General features: G+C 45.8%; 1 protein-coding gene across 1 annotated transcript in view; it reads right to left on the bottom strand.

The window, feature by feature from the left end:
• IPO4 (importin 4) overlaps positions 1 to 25,751 on the bottom strand; it is a 176,491-nt gene that overhangs the window by 82,569 nt on the left and 68,171 nt on the right. Inside the window, exons 9-13 of the mRNA XM_056525792.1 lie at positions 23,767 to 23,850; positions 19,682 to 19,855; positions 19,146 to 19,199; positions 9,123 to 9,232; positions 4,571 to 4,679 (exon numbers count right to left, since the gene is read on the bottom strand). Of these exons, the coding sequence (XP_056381767.1) occupies positions 4,571 to 4,679; positions 9,123 to 9,232; positions 19,146 to 19,199; positions 19,682 to 19,855; positions 23,767 to 23,850 (531 nt within the window). The remainder of the gene's footprint in view (positions 1 to 4,570; positions 4,680 to 9,122; positions 9,233 to 19,145; positions 19,200 to 19,681; positions 19,856 to 23,766; positions 23,851 to 25,751) is intronic.

The raw sequence follows: 25,751 nt of genomic DNA, 5'->3' as shown, positions 1-25,751 counted from the left end.
GTGGAAATTATAGGGAATTAGCAAGACACCCCAATAAAGGAGTGGTTCTGCAGATGGTGACCACAGACCACTTCTCAGTTCCTATGCTTCCTGGCTGATGTTTTGGTCACTTATGAATGCTGGTGGTGCTTTTACTCTAGAGGTAGCATGAAAAGGAGTCGACAACCCACACAAGTGGCTCAGGTAGTGCAGCTAAACCAGGATGGCACATCAATGCGAGCTGTGGCAAGAAGGTTTGCTGTGTCTGTCAGCGTAGTGTCCAGAGCATGGAGGCGCTACCAGGAGACAGGCCAGTATATCAGGAGACGTGGAGGAGGCTGTAGGAGGGCAACAACCCAGCAGCAGGACCACTACCTCCGCCTTTGTGCAAGGAGGAGCAGGAGGCGCACTGCCAGAGCCCTGCAAAATGACCTCCAGGCGGCCACAAATGTGCATGTGTCCACTCAAATGGTCAGAAACAGATTCCATGAGGGTGGTATGAGGGCCAGACGTCCACAGGTGGGGGTTGTGCTTACAGCCCAATACCATGCAGGACCTTTGGCATTTGCCAGAGAACACCAAGATTGGCAAATTCACCACTGGCCCCCTGTGCTCTTCCCAGATGAAAGCAGGTTCACACTGAGCACGTGACAGAGTCTGGACATGCCGTGTAGAAGGTTCTGCTGCCTGTAACATCCTCCAGCATAACCGGTTTGGCAGTTGGTCAGTAATGGTGGGGGTGGCATTTCTCTGGGAGGCTTGCCAGAGGTAGCCTGACTGCCATTAGGTACCCAGATGGGATCCTGAGACCCCTTGTGAGACCATATGCTTGTGCGGTTGGCCCTGGGTTCCTCCTAATGCAAGAGAATGCTAGACCTCATGTGGCTGGAGTGTGTCAGCAGTTCCTACAAGAGGAAGGCATTGATGCTCTGGACTGGCCCGCCCGTCCCCAGACCTGAATCTGATTGAGCACATCTGGGACATCATGTCTCGCTCTATCCACCAACGCCATGTTGCACCACAGACTGTCCAAGAGTTGGCGGATGCTTTAGTCCAGGTCTGGGAGGACATCCCTCAGGAGACCATCTGCTACCTCATCAGGAGCATGCCCAGGCATTGTAGAGAGGTCATACGGGCACGTGGAGGCCACACACACTACTGAGCCTCATTTTGACTTGTTTTAAGGACACTACATCAAAGTTGGATCAGCCTGTAGTGTGGTTTTCCACTTTGATTTTGAGTGTGACTCCATATCCAGACCTCCATGGGTTGATAATAAATTTGAATTCCAGTAATAGTTTTTGTGTGATTCTGTTGTCAGCACATTCAACTGTGTAAAGCTAAGTATTTCACATGACTAACTCATTCATTCAGATCTAGGATATGTTATCTTAGTGTTCCCTTTATTTTTTTTGAGCAGTGTAACTTATAAGTAGCTGATCACCACACACACACACGCGATCACTGGGACGGGACCTGGCGCTCATTCCTATGGGAGTGCCGAAAAGACCAGAGTACAGCACTGGGGCATCATCAGCGCTCCCATAGAAATTAATGGAGCTCGTCAAGTCTACTGGTAAGCGACACGCACTCCTCACTAAGAACGCTGGGGTCCCGTCCCTGTGATCGCAGGGGCCCCCCGCCACTAGCGATCCCATCTCATTCGCCAATGCCCTCATAGAGCATGTAGCATCGGTTAAAACAGGAAAAGGCTCTCCGAGGCTTATATCACATATTAATGAAATACACAACGGATCTACTTCTGATTTATCTTTCTTTGGAATAGAGAAAATCACAAGCTCTGAAGGCGGGGACAAGCGCAAAACCTTGTTGCAATGCCAAGCTAGATGGATCCTCAGGACAAACGCGCAGGGAGGATTGGGTCTGAATCACCGTTTAGACCAGAGCGTTTTTTCCTGAGAAATCCGATGCTTCACAAGTCCCGCTCATATTTGCTCAGGTGGTCATTTAACTATGCTCAAAACTGTTTGCTGCGATGATAAGTTTGACAAGTGTTCATTGATATCTTCTCATTTTTTATGTAATTGTTTTACATAGAGGATGTTAACGCCTACACCTTGAAGTGTGACAGGTCAGATGGTATTTACCTGGCCATTTGCTCCAAGGTAGGCGTGGTCTAATGAAGCGCCGGAGATCAGGAGCGTAATGGCTTTAACCATGATACTTCTTTAAAGGGGTACTCCGGTGCTTAGACATCTTTGGATAGGGGATAAGATGCCTGATCGCGGGAGTCCCGCCGCTGGGGACCCCCGGGATCATGCACGAGGCACCCCGTTTGTAATCAGTCGCGTGCATGATCAGTCGCGTGCATGATCCCGGGGGTCCCCAGCGGCGGGACTCCCGCGATCAGGCATCTTACTCCGGTGAAAACCTTTTTTCTTTTAAATCAACTGGTGGCAGAAAGTTAAACATATTTGTAAATTACTTCTATTAAAAAACCTAATCCTTCCAGTACTTATTAGCTGCTGAATGCTACAGAGGAAATTCCTTTCTTTATGGAACACTGATGACATCACGAACACAGTGCTCTCTGCTGATATCTCTGTCCATTTTAGCAACCATGCATAGCAGATGTATGCTAATGGCAGCATGGTGGCTCAGTGGTTAGCACTGCTGCCTTGCAGTGCTGGGGACTTGGGTTCAAATCCCAATAAGGACAACGATAAATAAAGCGTTATTATTATTATAATAACGTCAGCAGAGAGAACTGTGTTCATGATGTCATCAGAGAGCATTCCAAAAAGAAAAGAATTTCCTCTGTAGTATTCAGCAGCTAATAAGTACAGGAAGGATTAAGATTTTTTAATAGAAGTAATTTACAAATATGTTTAACTTTCTGCCACCAGTTCACCAGAGTACCCCTTTAAACTTGGCCCGGCGTCCCAATGTTGGAGATTTTATGCATCCCGAATAAAGAAACTTGCACGCCATCTGAACCATGAGTGCCTTCTATTAATCTTTCTCGCTTTTTGACTTATAAGTAGCTGATCGCGGGGGGGATGGGGGGGGGGGCACAGCACTGGGGTATCATCGGCGCTCCCATAGATATGAATGGAGCTCGTGCAGTCTACTGGCACTCCTCACTGAGAGCGCCGGGTTCCCATCCCGGTGATCTCGAGGGGCCCTAGCAGTTGGACCCCCGCAATGAGCAATCCCATCTCAATGCCCTCAGATTCAGGGTTACAGTAATTGCATACATTCATGAAATCATGGTTTTGCCCATGCCACTTAGTGCTGTGTACTAGGCATATTTGATCTCACTCACCTGTCTGGAGTTAAAAAAAACATGTTACTGCGCAAAACTTTATTTCAGGTGAGGAAGTTTAAAGCTTTCACATTTTACAGAGCTGTGCCTGGAAATGAAGAGCTAGAAGCACCTATCCGAGTGTCGCAGCTCTTTTAATCAGCTAATTATTGGGGCTGCTGTAAGAAACTCCACTGTTCAGATATTATGAGGGTTGTCCTGTTGAATGTTTTATTTTCCAATTGTCCAATTTTTCCAATTGTCCAATTTTCCAATTGTCCCCAGCCTGCCTAAAAAAAACTGAATTTACCTCCCTCTGCTCCCTCCTAGCTCAGGTTTTAGGGCACCCAGTCTCTGGATGGTCTCCTCTGACAGTCTTCTTCACTGGAGCTGTAAACATGAAGTAACAGCACCGCTCAGCCATTCACTACTGTAGACCCCGGCTGTAGGCACTACACTACACTGCACTCGGGGGAAAGCAGTGTCACCGGCCGCAGACAGAGCATCATGATACCAGAGCTACGAGGGAGCAGACAAAGGAAAGATAAAGTTTCATTATTTTATAAGGCAGCCTAGGGACAGTAGAAAAAAAATTCCATCGGACAACCCCTTTAATGGCCTATCGTAAGTATAGGCTATTAATATTAAAAGGGTTATCCAACTCTTCAAAATGGACCATGAATATCAAATAGGCAGGGGGTCTGATCAGTAGTTTAAAAAGGTTGCTTTAATGTGGTCCCATCCAAAAGGGCAACACTGCAGTTGCTTGCACTGTTGCTACTAAAGAATGACACATCCAAAGATGGGCACTAGTAAATATTGAGGAGGCTATGGAGCCTGCACAAGCCTTGCAGTCTCTTTAAAGAAGTAGTCCCGAAGCGGGGGTCACCAAGCCTCCTCATATAGCTCTATGGGAGAGCCATTCAGCTATCTTCGGCTCTCCCATAGAGATAAACGGAGGGGCATGGCAGCCCCCATTTCGGGCCGGGGTTGAGACGTGCTGCTTCAGTGGAGAGCAGAGTGCCCGTACAGGAGATCGCGGTGGGCCCCAGCAATCTAAAGCTCATCCCCTATCCTGCGGATAGGGGATGAGCCAGTGGGGTCAGTGGGGTGGGGTGGGGGGTCAGTGGAGCCAGTGGAGTCAGTGGGGGGTGCCAGGTATTGGACCCTGTCTGATCTAATACTGATGGCCGAACTAGAGGAGAAAAAAACAAACAAACCTCTGGGCAAAAAAAAAAATATATATGTATGTATGTATATATACACATATATATTATATACATATATATATTAAAAAAATAATTAAAAAGAAACATCAAACTTTACCTGTAAATGTTCAGAAAACTGCCCCAATGCATAAAGTGCTGCATTCCTGACTACTGGATTTTCATCTGTGATGGCCTGACAAACCAGCTGTAGCATAGACTGAAGATGTCTACAAAATAGAGACAAAAAATACTGAACTGGAAAGCTGCTAAAAGTATAAATGTATGTTTTAACTAGAAAAAACTGATAAAGTGCAAATAAAACCGAAATTAAAATATATTAAATACCGTAAACTAAGATGTCGTAAACAACCAGTTTGAGTAAGAAATGATATATCAATTCCTCCTGATGCTTTGAAAAAAAATAAATAAATAAAGGTTCTTTCTTTATCACCAAAAAATCATTTTCTAACCCCAATAATTGGGAGACACATGATTAGGACATTAGGTTTAGCCAATGCCACAAGGAAATTGGCAGTAAGCAAAAGAATGTTAGCACTTAACTGTACCCCTTGGTAGACATTGAGCTAAAGCAGCTTTAAACAAACATTTAAAGAATCAGAAAGAAGCACTAGAAATGTGACAAAAATAAGAATCTAATGAAAACAATCTCTTTGGAGGGAAAAACCCTAACCTATGCTATGCCCACCTTAGGATTTTGACATGGCTACAGATGCCACCTTGTTGGTTTAGGTAAGAAACTGCTGTGGCATTGACTGTCTGAACTCTGGTGGTATGTCCAATGTCGGTGGGATAGATGGCTATATTTTATTACATGACATATGGAGAATAGACTACCAAGGGGACCACACACCTTGAACTACCTGGATTTGTTAAGGTGGCCATAGACAGATAAAAATAGATTGACGGTTGAACAACTCAAACTATGATCTGAAGAATAATCGTTATACAGATGCAGTCATACACAATTAAAGGAGTACTGTGGCCAAAAATAACATATCACCTAGCCCAGGGGATAAGTAGCTGATCGCAGTGGGTCTGCCCCAGGACAGGACCCCAGCACTCTCAGTGAGGAGCACGTGTCGTCTACCAGTAGATGGTACGCGCTCCCATTTCTATGGGAGTGCCGATGATGCCCGAGAGCTGTACTCTGGTGTTTTCAGTGCTCCTATAGGAATGAAGCTCCTATAGGAATTAATTGCCCGCATGCCAGCTGCAGCACGCACTCATCAATCGCCAGGTCCAGTCCCTTTTGGGCTGGGGGGTGCCAGTGTTTTTTTATTTTATTTTGCCCTACATTTTTTTTTGCTTCGTAATACATTAGATAAAACAAAGTGTACCAGTGAAAAGTACAAATTGTCCCACCAAAAATAGTTCTAAATTCAACTTTGTCAGTGAAAAAAAATAAAAAAGTTATGGTTCCTAGAAGGTAAGGAGGAAAACAAAAATCAAAATTCGCTGGGTCATGAAGGGGGTCAAACACAGCAATTCAATCCAGAAGCAATGAACTTTGAGCTACATGTAGATAATCTTCAGATTCGAAGGACCATTCCTGCAGAGGGACCAGGACAACTACCCACTCTGGGAAAAGAAACTGGGCAGCAAAGGACATCTAAGGAGAACTTGTGGGAATTATTCAGAATGTTTTCAGGGGAATATATCTTGGGGCATAGAAGAAAATTCAGCCTTGTAGCTTAGAGAGACTATCTAGCATACCCAGTTAACATGGGAAAGTCAGATGTTTATTCAGATAAGGAAATCCCCTTCTCCTTCCAGCTGGGTTGGCTGAGGTTGGCTGAGGTGGGCCCCCCCCCCACCTTTATGCAGAACTAGACTTGCTGGAGGCCTGGGAACAGGGGCTCATCCAATTTTCTTCAATAGGCTACCAAATTACCACCACTGTGCCTGGTAAGCCATTAGGTTTTCCTTTTTAAGCAATGGTCTTTGCCCATTGAACCCTGTTTGGGTCAGAAGGTGGCAAATGTTTTGGGTTGAAACCATGACAACATATGTCTCCAACTCAGCCTGAAATTCTTTGGATGTTGTATGTGGTTTCTTTACCACGCCTGGAAGGCTCTTAATTCCACAAGTAGCAAACTTCTTGATAACATTTTGAACTGTTGCAGTCAGGATGTCAAGGAAGATTCAGTGAGGATTCCAGTCTACAGTCAATTAGTCCGTCATAGAAGTTAGCTTATTCTGCACTACCGCACCTCATGCAGTCCTGTGTGTATTGTAGCCAACACGTAGACAGTATGTCACCAATCGCTCCATCCCAGTGCTCATCCAGAAAAATTCAATATCCAAACGCAGCAAAAAGAAATACGGAGGCACTCTGGTTATCAGCGATGACTTCTTTATTCCATTACAGGTCATGGATACAACACCTGGCCGACCCTGGTCGTCGGCCAGGTGTTGTATCCGTGACCTGTAACGGAATAAAGAAGTCACCGCTGATAACCAGAGTGCCTCCGTATTTCTTTTTGCTTCACCTACAGTCAAAATTATGCTAGTAGAAGAAAGCATCTGCAACCATCAGAGTATGCTTAGCCATGCAAAAGACTGGAGGGTCTACTGCTGGGAAAGTGAACAATTTTTTCACAGATTTTCATGAATATATTCTGTTTAGGTGCTCTGGCTTTGAAAAAGACCTATCAGGGAATCTCTATTTGTGACGAGACCAATCTCGCCACATTGCATTGGAGAAGCCTGGTTGCCCGTCTGCTGCCTTTGGACTATGGCCCTGGGAGATTGGGCCCTTTAAAAACAGTATTCAGCCATACCAAAGTGTATGTCACTCATTCTGGCCCTTTAAATACAGTGGGGTCATTCGGTACTTGCCCTGTGTGAGCGGTGATACCCCAGATAGCTATGCCATGGAGCCCATTCATATAATGAGACTATGGGAAAGACATTAGCTCCATGGCAATTGAACAGTATGTATGTGGTCTGAGCACCATTTGATAATGTGCGCTCAGACCTAAGCTATCTGGGGATATGTTGCATGTATATGCTTTATGTAGTAATTGTGGCATTGTGTAGTTTTGTGTCTTTTTGCAACCATGTGCTCAATGGAGTCTGCCTCTATCCCTGGATATAATTGGATTATTTTCCCATTGTCTCCAGGACAGAGGGCTCTGTGGAACCAGTTTGAGCCAGATAGCCATGTGCCAGCCAGGGCCCAAAAGATACTTTACTAACTTTTGAACCCCTGGTCTGATTCATGCCATTTTTTTATATGTTGTTCACCTGAATGAATTGATTGTGAATATTGTGATTGTGAATTATTTTTATGTGAATGTGATGTATGGTTTTAGAGTTATGAAAGTTGGGTAAAAAGTATGTTTTAACTGTATGTGTAATTGAGTTTCCTCTCAGGATAAGGGGAGGGAATATGTGGGATGTAACTGATATGTGATTGGTTGTTTTATACCTCCCTGTGGGCGGTCCTGTATTTGAAAAGACTGTAATAAAACCAGGCTGGGTGTGCCAGCACCTCAGACCACTGCTTGACCCTCAACACAGAGCCTTGTCTCGTTCTTGGGGGGATTCACTGTATGCTGTTAGAGACTGATTGCCAGGAGTGTAAGCCGCTTGGGAGCTTTTCCAGTTCGTCTGTTAGCAGCTATTCGTGAGGTTCCAGATTGGAGTGCTATTTTGTATCCAGTTCGGGAGTTTGGTGTTCTGCAGTAGCTGTGCCTGTGTCTCCGAAAAGGGGATTATCACCTAAACGGTTTTTAACCCCTTGTGTGCAGAAACGGTCCGTTACACTATTCTTTTTAGAGGACCTCTTTGATCACTGGGATATGAAAATTTTTTTTACAGTGCTTTGGTTGCCAGAAGGAAATATGCCTTTTTTGATGGAGGATTATTCCATATAATGCAGAGTTCCTTTAACAGTCATAATTATGCTGTTGACCATAGAGGAAAATCTGAACAAGTATTTTCTGTCCAAGAAAGAAGTTTCAACCTCAAAAAAATTCCTATCCTAGAGAAAGTTGTCAGTGGATTGGTTTGTGAAAAAGAGAGGCTGAGCTGGTTGGCAGGGCATTCAAAAGTGAGGTTTATAGTTACTTAGGTCTCACTTGAGTCTTCATTTGAGGTACATGCTTGTAAATTTCATAATGTATACCTCTTAGGAGGAAGCAGTGACATACAAATGTGGCCACTGGTCTCCCACGTTAAAAATTTACTAAGCTTTCCTAGAGTAAAAAAAAAAAAAAAAAATACAAAAACACAAAACACATACCGATGTACTTTAGGACAGAAAGTAATAGAAACTATTTTGGATTCCATTAGGTCAATGGGGTTCCTAAATATGTATATGCCATGTGTGCCATAAGCTTTCCCAGGGAATAAGAAAAGCAGTTTGAACATAGCCTGCCAATAATTGCTGTGCCTAGCAGCAACTGTTTTTAAATCACAATTTTATTGAAAATTAAACCTCTGTTAGGGGGCTCTTACATGCAGCACTAGCAGCCACAGCTAGCGCATGTGGTTGTAATGTAAACTACAGATGGGAACTACACCTTCCAGTTTAAACAGTGGGAAGTCCAAATGCAGCCTGCAGGCACACAGAGGGGAACCTAACCAGTAATTAAATGAAAATGGTTCATTCATTAGACCAAGGAGAACTTGTTTGGTATACATACTTGTTCCGGATGTGATCTGCACAGCCCTCACTTAATACTGCAAGGCACATAAGACCAGCTTTGCGTTCATAGGGATTCGAACTAAGAAGGCACGGCTCCATGAGTGGAGTCTTGAAAAGAGAATTGGCAGAAAATACATATATTAATGAACACAGAACTATATATGTTTCAATGAAAAATATTATTATTATATTCAAAAACTACACAAGGAATGACAGAACAAAGGGAAATATTGAAAAAATTTTACCCAGATGCATAACGGTTTCAGAATATGGAGTTTCAGGGAAGCAGCAAGCATCCAATAGAAACTTTCAATGAAATTTCTATGAATTCTCTAATGTTTTCCCTCATATGACTACAAGGAAAGATCTTGGAAAGGTAAGGAATTGATACAGATATTATATTAGAATGTGGAATAAGAATTGGTCCACATTGTGTTATTAATGGAGTCTATTATATATATTTTTTTTAAATGTACGTAGACTGGATGAACTGCAGTAGGCTTGCGCATATACTTTTATTTAGCAGGACTCAAAAATCCCTTTAACTGTATATTGACATATACCTATGGACGGACTCCATTACCGCAGAGGTAACCCAGCCCAACTTATATAATGATAAAGTTGAATACAATAGAATGAAGTGAAACAAAACTGTATGATTTAAGTTAAATTTCTTTCTAAGACAGCATACAAAGGGTTCATCCATTTCTCCTTTTCCAACTGGACAGATGATTCCAACTATTATTGCAACTAATTAACCCAAACCACCTCCCACCTAGAAGCATATAAAAAAAAATCCCAGAGACAGAAAAAGTTGTTTAATGCTTACTGTAAAATCTCTTTCTCAGAGCATCCATTGGGGGACACAGAGACCGTGGGTATATCTTGCTGCTACTAGGAGGCTGACCCTAGCCATACAAAAAAAAGTTGGCCCCTCCTGGCAGGATATAAAGCACCTACTAACCCTGAGCTAATCAGTTTAGTCCCAAAGCAGCAGGAGAGGACCGACTAAGAAAGAAACCAGGAACCGAAAACTCCCCGGACAGAAAACCGAACTATAGTAACAAATACAAGTGGGAGGGTGCTGTGTCCCCCAATAGATCCTCCGAGAAAAAGATTTTACGGTAAGCATAAAAAAAATCTACTTCTCTCAGTTGGCTCCATTGGGGAACACAGAGTATGTGGGACATACCAAAGCAGACCCCGGGTGGGAAAAATACCCAAATCAAAATCAGGCTCGCCAAGTGTGATAGTAGATGCTAGCAGAAGAGGGCTTACGAGCCCGAAGCATGCTGCGAATCACCCTGGTAGAAAACCCCAGAGATCTAAGAACCACAGTTTCAACCGCCACGCTATCAAATGCAGCGATAGTAAATTGAGGTGGCTGAGAGGACCCTGGGAGAGCAGATCGGGCCGAACTGGGTGACTCAGATGTACGTCGGCAACCAGCTGAATTACGTCAGCGTACCAAGCGCGTCTGGGCCAGTCTGGAGCTACCAGAATGGCGGGAACACCCTCCGCCTTGAGTTTCCTCAGAACCCTGGGCAGTAGAGGGACAGGAGGAAAGAGGCAAGTAAGGCTGAAGGACGACCACAGGATCATGAGTGCGTCTACTGCCAGAGGGTCGGGGGACTTCGCTACAAAGCAAGGAACCGGTCTGTTGTGGCGAGACGCGAATAGATCCACGTCTGGGGTTCCCTAAAGATCGCAGCTCTGCGCAAACACCTGCAGATAGAGAGACCGCTCCCTTGGATCTGCAGAGGCGAGCGGCTGTGAAAGTCCGCTTCCCAGTTCTCCACTTCAGGAACGTGGATAGCTGAGATGGAGGGGACTAGAGTTTTGGCCCAGAGCAGAATCCTGGAGACCTCCTCCATCGCCAAGCAACTGCACGTGCTGCCCTGTCGATTGATATATGCAACAGTCACGGCGTTGTTCGACTGGATTCAAACCGGACGACCCTGTAGAAGCATCTCCCAACGGAGGAGGCAAAGAAAAATGGCACGGAGCTTCAGAAGATTGATGGGGAGACGTGCCTCCTGAGAGGACCACGGACCGTGGACAGTTAGGTCCCGAAACACACCTCCCCAAGGAGACTCGCATCGGTCGTGACGACCTGCCAGTAGAGGGGGAGAAACGACCACTCCTGGAGAAGGAGGGGAGAGTGGAGCCACCACAGAAGAGACCGACGAACTGAGGGGGGGGGCAGGAGAATCCGGCAGTCCAGAGTGGACGTTGACTTGTCCCACCAGGCCAGGATGGCCTGCTGGAGGGGACGACACTGGAACTGGGCGAAGGGAATAGACTCCATGGCCGCCACCATCCAGCCCAGCACCTCCATACAGAAGCGAACTGGAACAGTAGAGGGGCGCCGTAGATGCCAGACGCCCTCCGATAGGGAGCGCCTCTTGTCTGACAGAAGGCGAACTTGGGCAACTGCCTTGTCGATACGGAGACCCAGAAAGACAAGGGACTGAGTGGGAGAAAGGTTGGACTTCTCCCGGTTGATCACCCAGCCGAAGGCGGACAGAGTCTGCACCGTAAGATGAAGGCTCTTCAAGTTTTGGGACCGGGAAGGAGCTTTGATCAAAAGGTCATGCAGGTAAGGGAGAACCAAGATCCCAAGAGTCCGAAGGATGGCAATCACTGCCGCCATAACCTTGGGTAAAAACCCTGGGAGCCGTGGCCAGGCCAAAAAGAACCACGAACTGAAATTACCCACAGGGATGGCAAAGCGGAGAAATTGCTGATGGGCGGGGTTAATGGGGATATGCAGGTAAGAATCCCGGATATCCACTGAGGAAAGAAACTCTCCCTGATCCATGGACGCAACCACCGAGCGGAGGGAATCCATGCAGAAATGGCGCAGGAGCAGGTGGCGGTTGAGCAGTTTGAGGTCCAGAATGGGGCGGGCAGAGCCCCCTTTCTTGGGGGAAAAAAAAGAGTAGAACCCCCGAAAAACGCTCCCCTGGAAGAACCGGAACGATCACTCAATGAGGGAGGAGGGTACGTAAAGCAACCTGAAAGGCCGCGGTCAAAGAAGAGGAACGAGAAGTACAAGATCGGAAGAAACGATCCCGGGAAAAATAAGCAAACTCTGTCCGTTAACCATCAGATGCGACGTCCCTAACCTGTGCTAGCCAAACGTCTCGGAAAAGAGACAGACGCCCTCCCGAGAAGAGGACATGGGTGGGGCATCCCTTCAGGAGGAGGGAGGCTTACAGTTACCGGACTTGGCCACGAAACCGCCAGAACAGTTTTATGACTTCCAGGAAGGAAGCGCTTGAAGGAGGGAGTCTGCTTGGGAGGACGACCCGAGGGAAAGGCCCGAAAGGGCCAAAAGGAAGCAGTCTTCCGACGGGGATCGGAGCAGCGAGGTTTGTTCTGCGGCAGCTGAGAGCTTTTACATCCAGTAGCTTCAGATATGATCTTGTCCAGGCGCTCCCCAAAGAGCCAAGTAGCGGAGAAAGGCAACTCAGTGAGGGATTTCTTAAAAGCAGCATTTGCATCCCCCACGCCTTCAGCCACATGGAGCGACAAATTGCAACCATTACCTTAGGCAAAGGCCATACATCGGGCGGACTCCAGGGCTGAAAAACAGAGGAAGTCCAGTATGAGAGAGTTGACGAGCGAAGTCCGCCAAGTCCTCCCGAGGAACACCTGACAAGATGCCTTGGTGAAGCTGAGAAGCCAAAACTGAAAGAGCCTTGGACACACAGGCAGAAGCAAAGGTAGGTAGCAAAGACAAACCTGCCGCTTCAAAGGCAAACTTTGCCAAGTTCTCAATCTTCTTGTCCGCCGGATCCTTAAAGAACGCTGCGTCCGCTAAAGGCAGAGTAGTAGATTTGGACAGACGAGAAATCGGAGGATCTACGGCCGGTGGTGTCGTCCACTTGGAAAAAAAGGAAAACTGAGCTTGAATCTTCTTGGTCCTCTGAAATAGTTTGTCCGGATTCTTCCAAGCTGCATCTTGCAAGGCGTCAAATTCAGCATGAGAACTGAAAACCTTGGGGGAACGCTGAGAGCGGCGAAAAGAAACTTATGGATCAGGATCCGAAGTTCTTGGGTCCTCCAGGTGAAAAGTTTCCCTGATGGCTGACGCCAAGCGGTCCACCAAATCAGACATGGCAGAGTGGTCCTCATGATCAGAGGTGGATAGGTGGATTCCGACCAGTCATCCGCTACTTCCCCGGGAGAGTGGGAACGTGCGGAGGTAGCCTTAGACTGAGGCGTATTAGAACTTGAGCGAGGAGTCTGGGACCTGAGATGGAAACCGGGGGAGCGGCCCCTAGAGTGGGGACGCTGCCGACAAGCCGGGGAAGAGGAGTGTGATCTATGGGAAGAATGTCTATCCCGATTACATGACTCTGGAGAAGAGCCTGATGAAAGGACTTTAGGGCGCTTGTGAGAGCGTGGGGGTCAGGAGAGACTGAGCGGGACTCCCTGATGGACGTGCGCAGGGAAGACCGCTCCAAGGCCGAAGCCACTGATCTGGAGTCCCTAGCCAGGTCAGAGATGGTGCGCCTGGTGGAGCAGGCTGAACAGAAGGATTCAGTAGAACCACTGGGCCTTTTGGTCTTGCAGCTCACGCAAGAGTAGTAGGTGACTAAGGTTGTGGCCGTCTGTCTGGGGAGAGGCTCGGGTCTGTGGTCGAACATAGGTGCTGATAAGAAAGAAGCAAATAAAATGGAGCAATCTCACCCAGGTCCTGTGTCCCAATGGCTGGAGCAGGAAAGCAGACTTTAGCTGTGCTGTGTCCCGGCCGGAGCTGAAGAGGCAGGTAGTTGCTGAATCTGCACGCAAGCAGGCAGAGGAGGAGGAGGGGGGGAGGTGCCAGCTGCACTGACCCATGAGGAGGGTGGCCTCAGTATCAGAACGGCGTCCCTATGGAGTAGGAGAGGGAGGCACCCAGCAAATGACCCACAGAAGTGCACGCACCGAGCTGATAGGGGAATCAGTGACCCCTGGTGCGTGCACAGAAGCTATTGGTTGCAGGAGAGAGGAGGGCGGGAGCCCCGCCAGCGTGCCCGTAACACGTGGGGTGGGCGGAGCTAAGTCTCGGCGCCGATTAGTATATTCCCCGCCGTGCGACCTGCCCGAGAAGCGGGTGAAAACTAAAGTAAACCGCGCGACCGCAGAAACATCGGCCACCTAATGTGAAACTATAAAGTAAGTGCTGGCGGGGGGGTTGCCCCGCTACCCCCCGGCATGTGCAGAGAGGGAGGAAGCCCGGCATCTTAACCCTGACCCCATGGAGAAAGTAAAATACAGTGTTCCCCCCCGGAAAAGGTCCAGTGAAGAGGTTCTGAGGGGAGAAGGGGGGGGGGGGGACATACTCACCTAAGACGTCTTCAGCCAGCTATGGTCACCTGCATCCTATCAGGCTGAAGCAGCAGGACCAGCAGGGAAGGTAGGGGGACCTGGACCGAAGGTACAACCCCAGACACTGGCGAGAAGGGGTTAACGGTGAATACTCAATGCCCCGTATCCCATAGCCGCATATGGGGGAAAAGGTAGCGCCATGCTCCTGGACCCCACCTAAAAACAAGAAAATAAACAGGAGAAAAGGACTTACAAACAGGCCCTAGCTATAAAATAAAAATAAAAAAAAGAGGACCAGGTCTGAAGAACTCCAGACCTGTGTCTACCTCCTACTGGCACTAAGCTAAAACTGATTAGCTCAGGGTTAGTAGGTGGGGCATATCCTGCCAGGAGGGGCCGACTTTCTTTTCGTATGCCTAGTGTCTGCCTCCTAGTGGCAGCAAGATATACCCACGGTCTCTGTGTCCCACAATGGAGCCGACCGATAAAAGACATGAAGTATTAAGCAACAACAATTTATTAGGGGAGGGATTTAGTGCTGCCTCCGGACTCATGGAAAGAAAAAAAATTGGTGAGTCAACTTCAACTTTCAAATTGTCACTTGGCAGATCACAAAAGGATATAACAACAAGCAATGTACAAAAAGTGTGCGATTTAGTACTTGCTTCTTCCAGCACTTGTATGCCAAAGAAAGCTTTTCTGTTGTGATATCCATTTTGTAGGATGAAGGTGACTGGCACCCATGTAGCAGCTCTACAGATTAGGTCCAGAGATACATGAGCCAAATCCGTCCAGGAAGTGGACATTGCCCTAGCTGAGTGTGCCCGGACTCCCAGTGGAGCCTCTAGGCCTACAAAGAAATAGCAAAAGCAAATGGTGTCTTTAATCCATCGAGCCAGCATTGCCTTTAGAGGCGGATTTCCCTTTTTTGGTCCAGAACACAGAATGAAAAGAAAATCCGCAGATCTAAATACCTCTTGAATGCTTGAATGTAGTTAGAAGGGGACATGACTTTGGAACAGACAGTAGGATTTAAACGTAGCCCAAAACATTCCTGTTGAACCTTTAAAAAAAAAAAAAAAAAGTGCTTTAAAAGAGCTAGAATTTCTGCCACTCTTTAAGGTAAAGTGACAGCTACTAGAAACAACACCTTCCAGGACAATAATTTCAAGTTGGCTTGACCAAGTGGCTAAATGGTGGGACCTTTAAGGGCAACCAGGACGGTTGGCAAATCTCAAGGAGGTACTGGATCCTTGAAAGTTTGACGTAAATTTGTTACAGCCTAGAAAAATCTGAAAACTTTCAGTGTAGAAGGTCTCTGTGAGGCCGGAATATCTGACATACCCTGAGATCTTAAGGTCAACTGTTCATGAGCCAGGCTGTAAATCTGAATATCTCTGGGGCTGGATGGCAGAGTCCTTCCTTAAAAAGTAGGGCTGGGCAAAGGGGAATCTCCCAAAAGCAACCTTTCGACAGCTTCAATGCATGTTGGAACCAGGTGCTTCTGCGCCGGAAGAGTACTGCTAGGAAACTGGATTGTTCTTCCTCGATCTTGATGAATATCCTCAGAATAAGCAGAAACGGGGGAAACAAATACAGGAATCTGCTGTGCCTTGAGATTGATAATCTGACCAGATGATATCCTTCCAATAGATGGAGTAGAACATTGAAAAGTTCTGATTGGCTCTGGTAGCCATGACATCCATTCTGTGTTTGCTGAATTTCAATAGTAGTTGATGAAAGACTTTGTGATGGGGGCTCCATTCTGCTGGATTCACAAGTTTCCTGTTGAGCTGGTCTGCCTGCATGATCAGGGAGACTCTGATTTGTACTGCTTTGTACTCCCAAGGTATTATCAACAAGCTGCATTCATTCATCATCTGTGCCGACCTTGTACCACCTTTTTGCTGTAGTATACTGGCAGGAGGTAGTCCGAGTGAACATGAAACTTGCAAGCAAGTAAAAAAGCGATACAGGGTTAGACACATAGCCCTCAACTCTCTGATTAACTGACAGAGAGGCCTCTGTCTCCAATCACTTCGAGGCTATCTGAAACCCCAGGAACCAGCCTAGACTTGTAGGTGTAAGGTGGGATATCTAGGTGTTGAGAAGAAAGCCATGGTTCTTCAGAACTGAAATGGTAAATTAAACATTTCTGATTACACAATCCCGCGAATGTGCCATGATTAGCCAATCATCTAGATATGGAATAAGACATACATAGTGAAGAAGATATTCAGGGTGTATGTATTCAGAAAAGTCTATTAGTAATCTCCATGTTTTCTCTGGCAGACAGTATGGATAACACTTAAAACCTCTGTGAGAGGTAGGGACCAGTTCCAAAGCTTTCTGAAGAATGTCTTCTATGAGATTAAAAAGTGTGTTATGACCAAATTGAGGAAGAACCTATTCGGTGGTAACTCTTTGAGCTGTAAGAGTGACCGACGAGTCAGCAGCTGTTTGAGACCAGACTGAGGCAAAGTGGACAGTCTGGCTCCAACTAGAAGGAGAGGAGGGTTGAGGTCAAAACACTGATTTGCCCCCTCCAGACTTCTGATGCTGTTGCCTGCCTTGCTGCATGAAGTTTATTCTGTGCTGAGTTCTTCTAAACTGCTTCCTACCAGGACCAAACTTAAGTCGAAGGGGAACTTCGGTGCTTAGACATCTTATCCCCTATCCAAAGGATAGGGGATAAGATGCCTGATCGTGGGAGTCCCGCCCCGATTGTAATCAGTCCCTGAAGCGTGTTCGCTCCGGGTCTGATTACCGGCGACTACAGGGCGGGGGCGGCGAGTGACGTCACGCCTCCGCCCCCGTGTGATGTCACGCTCCGCCCCTCAATGCAAGTCTATGGGAGGGGGAGTAACAGCTATCACGCCCCCTCCCGTAGGCTTGCATTGAGGGGCGGAGCGTGATGTCACACGGGGGCGGAGGTGTGACATCACACGCCGCCCGCCCTCTAGTCGCCGGTAATCAGACCCGGAGTAAACACGCTCCGGGGACTGATTACAAACGGGGTGCCACGTGCAGTGGCAGGACTCCCACGATCAGGCATCTTATCCCCTATCCTTTGGATAGGGGATAAGATGTCTAAGCACCGGAGTACCCCTTTAAAGACGGAGGAAAAGAAACACCTTTTTTGTCACTTAGCCCTTCTAGGATAGGGTGAAAAAATACAAAAAAATTGGGGAGCGGCTGCCAGTACCCTTTCAAAATATAATGGACTTTCCACAAATAAAAATCAAGCACTTAAACTCTGTGAGTGGCCCGATCCTGACCACTCACTTCTATTCCAACACCTTGAAACTTTCAATTCTTTTTGGTTGCCGCTACACTTTCCTCTGGTGAAGAGTTGTCCTCTCCACCTGATTTTAATCAAGACTGAAACAAGAAGAAAAAGCAAGGAGCGGACACACCTGTTCCCACAGCAAATTCCTGTTCTATCTGGGAAGTTGCTGTGGGAACAGGTGTGTCCACTCCTTGATTTTTCTTCTTGTTTCTCCCTTCTAGGATAGGAATTATATGGTAACCAAAAAATATTGCATGCCTGGAAATGTATTGAACAAAAATAATTCTGGGAAGGGACATCTCCTGACCACTTCTTCAGATAGCCATGTCTTCAGCTGTCAGAAGAGCTTTGTAACATCTTGGAATTCAGGCCTAGAATGCCTAGAGGAAAATCTGCCTAAAAATTTGCCCCCAACTACATCTTAAGAATGTTGCGTATGATGTCCTCCCAGGGCACCCCTCTTGGTGATCCATAGTTAAGTGGCTAAGCCAGATCCCGAGAGCTCTTGCGAATTACACTGATGAAACAGAGGCTTTGCATGCTGAGTGGCCACTGAATAGACACTTCTGCCCTCCTATCCATCTGATCTCTGAGGGTATATTTACACTGATGAATTGAAGCGGAATTGAAGAGGAATAACTTTGGTCAGAGAAATCTTGATTTTTGCCATTTTCTCCCAAATTCCCACGGAATTTGTACAGAATTTCTGAGTTCCGCACAAAACTCATGTGGTCAGTAAAAAGAATGAAGAATGCACATGTTCAATACTCAGCAGAATTCTGATGCTAAATTCTATTCCACCTAGCAGTAATTCCTTAGTGTGAACAGAGCAGCGGAAAGTCCATTGAAGTCAATGGAATGTTCATTTAAGGATAATTGGAAGATTAATAAGTGAGCAGAATTACTTGAGTAAATTCCTCTCCAATTCCTCAGTGTGAACATACCGTAAGGAGAGAAAACGACCTATTCGAGAGAGTCTAGCAACCGCCACATCTGAGCTTCCCAAGACTTAGAAGTCCCCGGATCCATCCTATAAGCTGACTAAAACCTAGACTGCATGTTAGGTTTCTCTTCTGGCTTAAGCCATCCCGACTGCATTAAGGGTTCCAGAAAGGGCTGAGCGGGTAAGGACGAGTTACTTTAGAAATAAAATAAAGCTTCCCTGTTAGGCAGATCTCCGCTACTCTCTTCTCCTTCCAGGTTAATTAATGGTCAGAATCTTGTGTCCAGTAAGAAAAGAGAAATGGATTTACCCTTTTTGTACTGCCAATGGACAAATGGAAGACAAATTCTTTCTAGAGATCAATTATTAAGGATGACAAATTAAAAAAATGAAAACATTTATAAATAATAAATAAATAACTTTATTGGACAAAATATGATGAATCAGAGTAAGCAATCATGTTTACATACCAATTGTGAAAACAATTTCTCAGGAGGTAGATGAAGTGCCAGTATATCAATCACCTGTAATACAAAAAATACTATAATAATAACAGTATAGTAGTGACATAGGCATTATCACAGAGGTTGTGTGTATACCGAGAAATATTAGCTTGGGTTTATTCCGGGCAAAATTTCTCTTGCAGCAGCCTCTCAATGTTTTCAATGCTGCACTGTGGCTCACTGCAGAATTTCTGCCACAGAAATTCTAAATCCGCTGAAAGAATTAACATGTTCCTTCCCCTTCGGCAGACTGAAATGCCATCAATTGAGGCGGTGTATGTCTGGTCCTTGTACCAACTGATGCCGGCAGCTCCTGGTGCACACCATATGTCCGCCCGGAATTTCTTCAGAAAGATATTCCTCAGTGCGTACATACCCTTATGCTTCACTGGCCTTGTGAAGTTTTCAATTAAAGTCCCCAAAGAAACATTAAAAGACCATTTCACCTGAAAGAAATATGTAAAGTGAAACATTACAGTAAGTTTAGGTTTTCTGGGACTGACCTGGACTGCATAGTGTTTAGGTAACTGCATCTCTGCTTCTTCTTCCAACAATTCATCATCATCATCATCATCCTCTTTATCTTCTGGATCCAACTGCCCAGGGGGTGGCTCAGTGCACATGATAGGGAAAATAGCATTCAAAATCTGAGGCAGCAGCTTTTGCTTCAATATGGACTAAAAGGCAGATATAAATATGAAAAGGACATGTAAGAACAACATAGTAGCCTTATCTAGGTTGTTTGTGTTACAAAATCCCCTGTTCTTAGCAAGAACCCCTAGCACTACTACAGGAAAAGTTAAATATCACAAGGTCGTCATTGAAAACAACTGAATGTCTGTATAATACAAAGATGTGCCGAGTTCTCCAGAGGGTCTTCACCCTGGCTAATGATAAAGCTCCAGATGATGATATTTAATTTGGCCCAAGCAGAAACTAAGGGTGCATTCACACCACATTTTGTAGTTACGGTGACCGGATCGGGCTGGGAAATGTGAAAACTGGGCGCTCCCATATCCCAGCCGGACCCGGCCCACATCTCATTCATTTGAATGAGCCGACTGGAGCTCATTTTTGCCCCGTATACGGTTTTCTAATCGGACAGAAAACCGTGGTATGCTACGTTTTCAGTCTGGCCAGAAAACCATATGCGGGGCAAAAATGAGACGACTGAAATCACTATCTGACTCCGGTTGGCTCATTCACATGAATGAGATGGCGGCTGGTATACGGGAGCGCCCAGTTTTCACATTTCCCACCCGGTCAAAGTAATTAAAAGATGTGGTGTGAATGCACCCTACAATGTGGCAATGCACTTAGAGGCAATTTATTACAAGCACTTACTAAACATTTTGTATGAAAAACCTTTTGCCCTAATGTTTACTTTAAATTCCTAATAACACTGATAAGACCTGGGTCTTGCCACAATCGGGCGTAAAAGTGGTTTTCCCACTGTTATTTAAAAAAAAAAAAAAAAAAGACTTAGGGTATGCTAACACTACGGAATTCCCGCAGAACATGTTCATTTTTTGCACGGAAGTCCGCAAGCACTGCATAGCCGTTAATGGGGACGACACAGTGCCGCGCGGTCCTACCGCCGCCGCCTGCCAGTCTGAATCTCCGCTCGCTGATTCTGTTCAAACACTGTAGTGTGAACATACCCTTAGGGGGAGATTTATCAAAACCTGTGCAGAGGAAAAATTGCCCAGTTGCACAAAGCTACCAACCAGATCACTTCTTTCATTTATGTGAGGCCCTTTTAAAAATGAAAGAAGTGATCTGATTGGTTGCTATGGGCAACTGGTCAACTTTACCTCTACAATGGTTTTGATAAATCTCCTGAGAGTCTACTTTTGGGTAGTGTACCTCTCTGTGAGAGATTGTTGACTGCTAAACATGCCTATACAATTCATTCAAAGACATTACACTCAGTTCACAGACTTTAAGAAATGGCATATGATTGGACTGAAAGAAGCAGGATGGCCCATTACATGAACTGTCCACTATCTAGGCCATTTTGACCAAGCTGTATGGGGGTGTTGGGAGCAGTGGTTATGTGAGATGCACACACGCTTAACAGGCTCCGGATAGTGCAGATTAGAGCCCTGCATTGGGATTGCGATCCTGCGGGACCCAACCCAAAACGTGTGGGCGGTCAGGAGGCTGCTGCAGGCGGTCGGGCGCTATGCCTGCAGGTTCCGCAAATCCTAAAATCCTGAGACAGCCTCAGTGACTCAGTCGCCCACAGCAACCTTCTGACCGCCCACGCCATCACGTTTTGCGTTGGGTCCCAATCCCAATGCAGGGCTCTAGTCCAGATTGACTTCCAGTAAAGAGGACCAACAAGCATGAGCAGCTCCCACATTTTCCTTGTCCACCATCCGTTACACACCCTTATCTCTGTCCGGACCATTACCAGGCATTTAGCAGATGGAATTTTGGCTAAATGTCTCCAGGTCACGCAAAGTCTTTGGTCAACTTGCATTTTTTTCCTTAACATAATTCACACCAAATAAGGTGAAATTGTTTTTAAAGGGAATGTGTAACCAAATTTTGTGAAAACATTTTTTTTAGAGGTTTAATACATTTTTCAAATTTTTTAAATATTTTTGCTAATATTTTTAACATTTTTTATTTGTCACAAAATATGAAAAATTAAAAAATAACTTGTCATATTTCCCACTCTTGACCAGCAGAGGGAGCTAACATGAGGAATCAGATGAATAGAAAGGAATTGCTGTAAAATGTGGCCTTTCTTTCCTGCAAGTCCTTCTTGTGTCTGTATGCAAATAGAGCAGGGGATGGGAATCTGTAGTCCACTAGCCAGAGCCATTTTGTCAGTGATTGATAAATGCAGACTACCAAAAGTCTCTCACACACTTTTCTGCTCTAACTTTTCCTCACTGCCCGCTCCTCCCTGCCGCTCGCCCGCTCCTCCCTGCCTGCTCGCCCGCTCCTCCCTGCCCGCTCTTCCCTGCCCACTCGCCCGCTCCTCCCTGCCCGGTCCTCGGCTCCTCCCTGCCCGCTCCTGCGTTCCTCCCTGCCCGCTCCTGCGTTCCTCCCTGCCCGCTCCTGCGTTCCTCCCTGCCCGCTCCTCACTGCCCGCTCCTCACTGCCTGCAAATGGCTGTCCAGGCATACTGGGGAGTGGTAGTTTTGCAACAACTGGAGGCACAATGGTTGGGAAACACTGCTCTAGATGTTGCAAAACTATGACTCCCAGCATGCCTGAACAGCCTTTTGCTGTCCAGGTATGCTGGGAGTTGTAGTTTTGCAACAGCTGGAGGCACCCTGGTTGGGAAACACTGGTGTGAAGGGAGCACACTGTTTGGAGAAGTGTTTCCCAACCAGCGTGTCTCTAGATGTTGCACAACTACAACTCCCAGCATGCCCAGACAGACTTTTGCGGTCGGAGCATGATGGGAGCTGAAGTTTTGCAGTTGAAAAATGCTTTCATCAACTCCCCTCCCTCCTCCTCACCTCGGCTTCTGCGAAGTTCCACCTTGCATCTGTCTTCCCTGGCATCTTGCTTGGAGGCAATAAAACTATAAAGCCGGCGCCAGTACACTAACACTGGCCGTGAAAGAGAGGCACATGCTGATGACGTATCAGCACTGTCGCTCCCACGGCCAGTACAGTGTATGGGTGCCGGGCTGAAAGAATATTTATTGCCTGGATTTAACAGAATACCGGGCTGGGAAGACAGAACCTGAGGCGGTGAGAAGGATGGGGGAGGTGTGGAGGAGACGAGGAGGGAAGAGACAGATGGTGGGAGAGTAGTAACCGGGCTGTCAGTTATCCTTGGCTTAGCTGCGGGGAGATGACAGCCCGGTGACCACAGCTGAGGGAGAGTGCCTGCCAGGAGGTCCGGGAGCCGTTGCTTCCGGACTTCAATAACATGGCGCTGCTCTCTCAGATTCCTCTCGTGACGGACACCTGCTCTGTTCTGCTCATGACATACATGCGCAGAACAGGGGATTTGAGTCCCTAATGTTCCCCTATGAGACGGGCTCCGACTGGACTTTCCTATGTCCAGGGACAGCCGTAGAGCAGCTGTGAAGTTGTCGCTAAGTGACGTCATCACAGCTACTCTGGTAATGGCAGCCCCCAGTAAAAACTTTATAAGTGAATAAAATTTAAAATACATTACATACACAATTAATACTCAAATAAACCTAAATAATATTACATGACAATTGTATTAATATATTTAAAAAAATAAATGAGACAGGCCCTTTAAGGAAAACTGACAGCATGTTCATCCACACTAAACTCAATACACAGCTTTATAGTGTGGGCGAACCGAACAACAACAAGGTATCACTTACCCGGATCCGCTGACCAGTTCCGTAGATACCCGTTGTATTGGTCTCCTTTACCAATAGGCTTTTAGCAATGGAGCCTGAAACAATGGGTAATTATGTTATAACTCATTGTAATCTGGTTCACTTGCACTATAGCCCTTTGTATTGGGTTTAGTGGGGATGAACTGGCTGTCAGTTTCCCTTTAGGTGCACTCAATTTCCAATTCAACATGGTTGCTATTCACTAAATATTAGAGAATGTAAGCCAGTCATTAACCAACTCACTTTGCTTTTTAGTTTGATGAGGAAGCGAATACAGTATAGAGCCTTCACACGGAGGTTATCAGACAGTGATTTGTTTATAGCAATCTGCACAAGAAAAACAGAACAAAGTAACATTTAGCCACATAAAATTGGAAAATACTCTCAAAAATGCTCCTTTACATTACTGTGGATTTTTTATTTACAGTTCCTTGCAAAATTATTCAGCCCCCTTTTTTTTCCGTATTTTGGTACATTACAGCCTTAAGTTCAATGTTTTGTTAATCTGAATTTTATGTGATGGATCAGAACACAATAGTCTAAGTTGGTGAAGTGAAATGAGAAAAATATAAAAATAAGGCTCCTTCCACACTACACTGGTGCTCCATTGCAAAGACCCGTTACTATGTCCCGTTTAGAAAACCCTTAAAAACGTCCGTTAAAAAAAATCCCATTCACGTCTATGGGATTTTTTGATTATCTGTTCTCACCCGCTATAGCCAGTTATGACTAAAGGACGTTATTTGTGACGGGAGAAAAAAAATCAAATGGAATTTTTTAACGGCAGTTTTTAACCCCTTAACGACGCCGGACGTAAATGTACGCCCTGGTGAGCTGATACTTAACGCACCAGGACGTACATTTACGTCCTATACATAACCGCGAGCATCAGAGCAATGCTCCGGTCCTGTGCGGCAGATCCCGGCTTCTGATAGCAGCCAGGAACCAGCCGGTAACCCCTCAGATGCCGTGATCAATACAGATCACGACTTCTGCAGCATTGTGGTCACTAAAATGGATGATCGGATCGCCAGCAGCGCTGTCGCGGCGTTCCGATCATCCAGAACAGCAGACGGAGGTCCCCTCACCTGCCTTCGCTGCCTTCCACAGGTCCATGCTCTGGTCTGCGATCGAGCAGACCAGAGCAGAAGATGACCAATAATACTGATCAGTGCTATGTCCTATGCATAGCACTGAACAGTATTAGCAATCGAATGATTACTATAAATAGTCCCCTATTTAGCCATCAACTGCCGAGCCGAGAAGTTTGTGACGAATCGAATTTACTGTAAGTTCGCTCATCTCTATTGATTGTATAAGGATTTCCATTTTCGTGGGACAATTCTGATACCATCCTTTATTATATTTGAGAGTTTCTCATCATAGTGTAATACAGGTAAATGATGAAGAATGATTTTGCTGAAATGTATACTGTAAAGAGTGCTGAAAGTAGGTAAATATTGTTTAGTTTTTCTTTCAATTTTCTAGATAATCACCTTCCGGTTTAGCGTTTACAATGTTCTTTGCTCTATTAATGTCACCTTTTTTATAGCCTCTATTTGTGAGGCACTGGATAATGTCTTCACATGTGGAGATAATTTTGTTGTGTAGACAAAGCTTTCTTGGCTCTTACAAATTCCCCTATAAGGAGATTTTTGATTATGTGGCGGGGGTGGCAACTATCAGCATGTAATAAGCTGTTGCCTGCACATGCCTTACCATAGCGTTTAGTGTAAGTTCTTTATGAAGTAGAGTCACCTGTGAGGGTTATTATTCTAGGAACATCTTCATATGCCGCACAATCTGAACAGGACTCAACGCTCCATGTCGGGACTTACTAAACCTTTTGTTGAACAACATGGAGACGATTTGTCCAGTTTAAGCATACAAGGGATAGAGAGGGTTAAACCTCCTAACAGAGGTGGTGACTGGGGGAAGCTGGTATTCAGACGGGATGCGTTTTGGATCCTCTGCCTGGATACCAGATTCCCCCGAGGACTCAACTACAAAAATGACCTTAGTTAAAAGTTAAAATATTGATACTGCTGTGATGTATACCTATAACTTTTTTGAATATTCTCTATTTTGTTCCTCCCTTCCTACCTGATCTATTACACAGGTGTGAATTTTCACACACATCTGACTAATGACTGGATTGCCCCCACCCTCCAGGTGGGTGGACCTTGTACTTTCCTAAACCACATTTACTACAGGTATAAAGAGAGGAA

The sequence above is a fragment of the Hyla sarda genome, chromosome 1, assembly GCF_029499605.1.
Source record: "Hyla sarda isolate aHylSar1 chromosome 1, aHylSar1.hap1, whole genome shotgun sequence".
Taxonomy (NCBI): Eukaryota; Metazoa; Chordata; class Amphibia; order Anura; family Hylidae; genus Hyla; species Hyla sarda.
The sequence above is the reverse complement of the archived record's forward strand: the minus strand, read 5'-3'. Positions and strand labels throughout refer to the sequence as shown.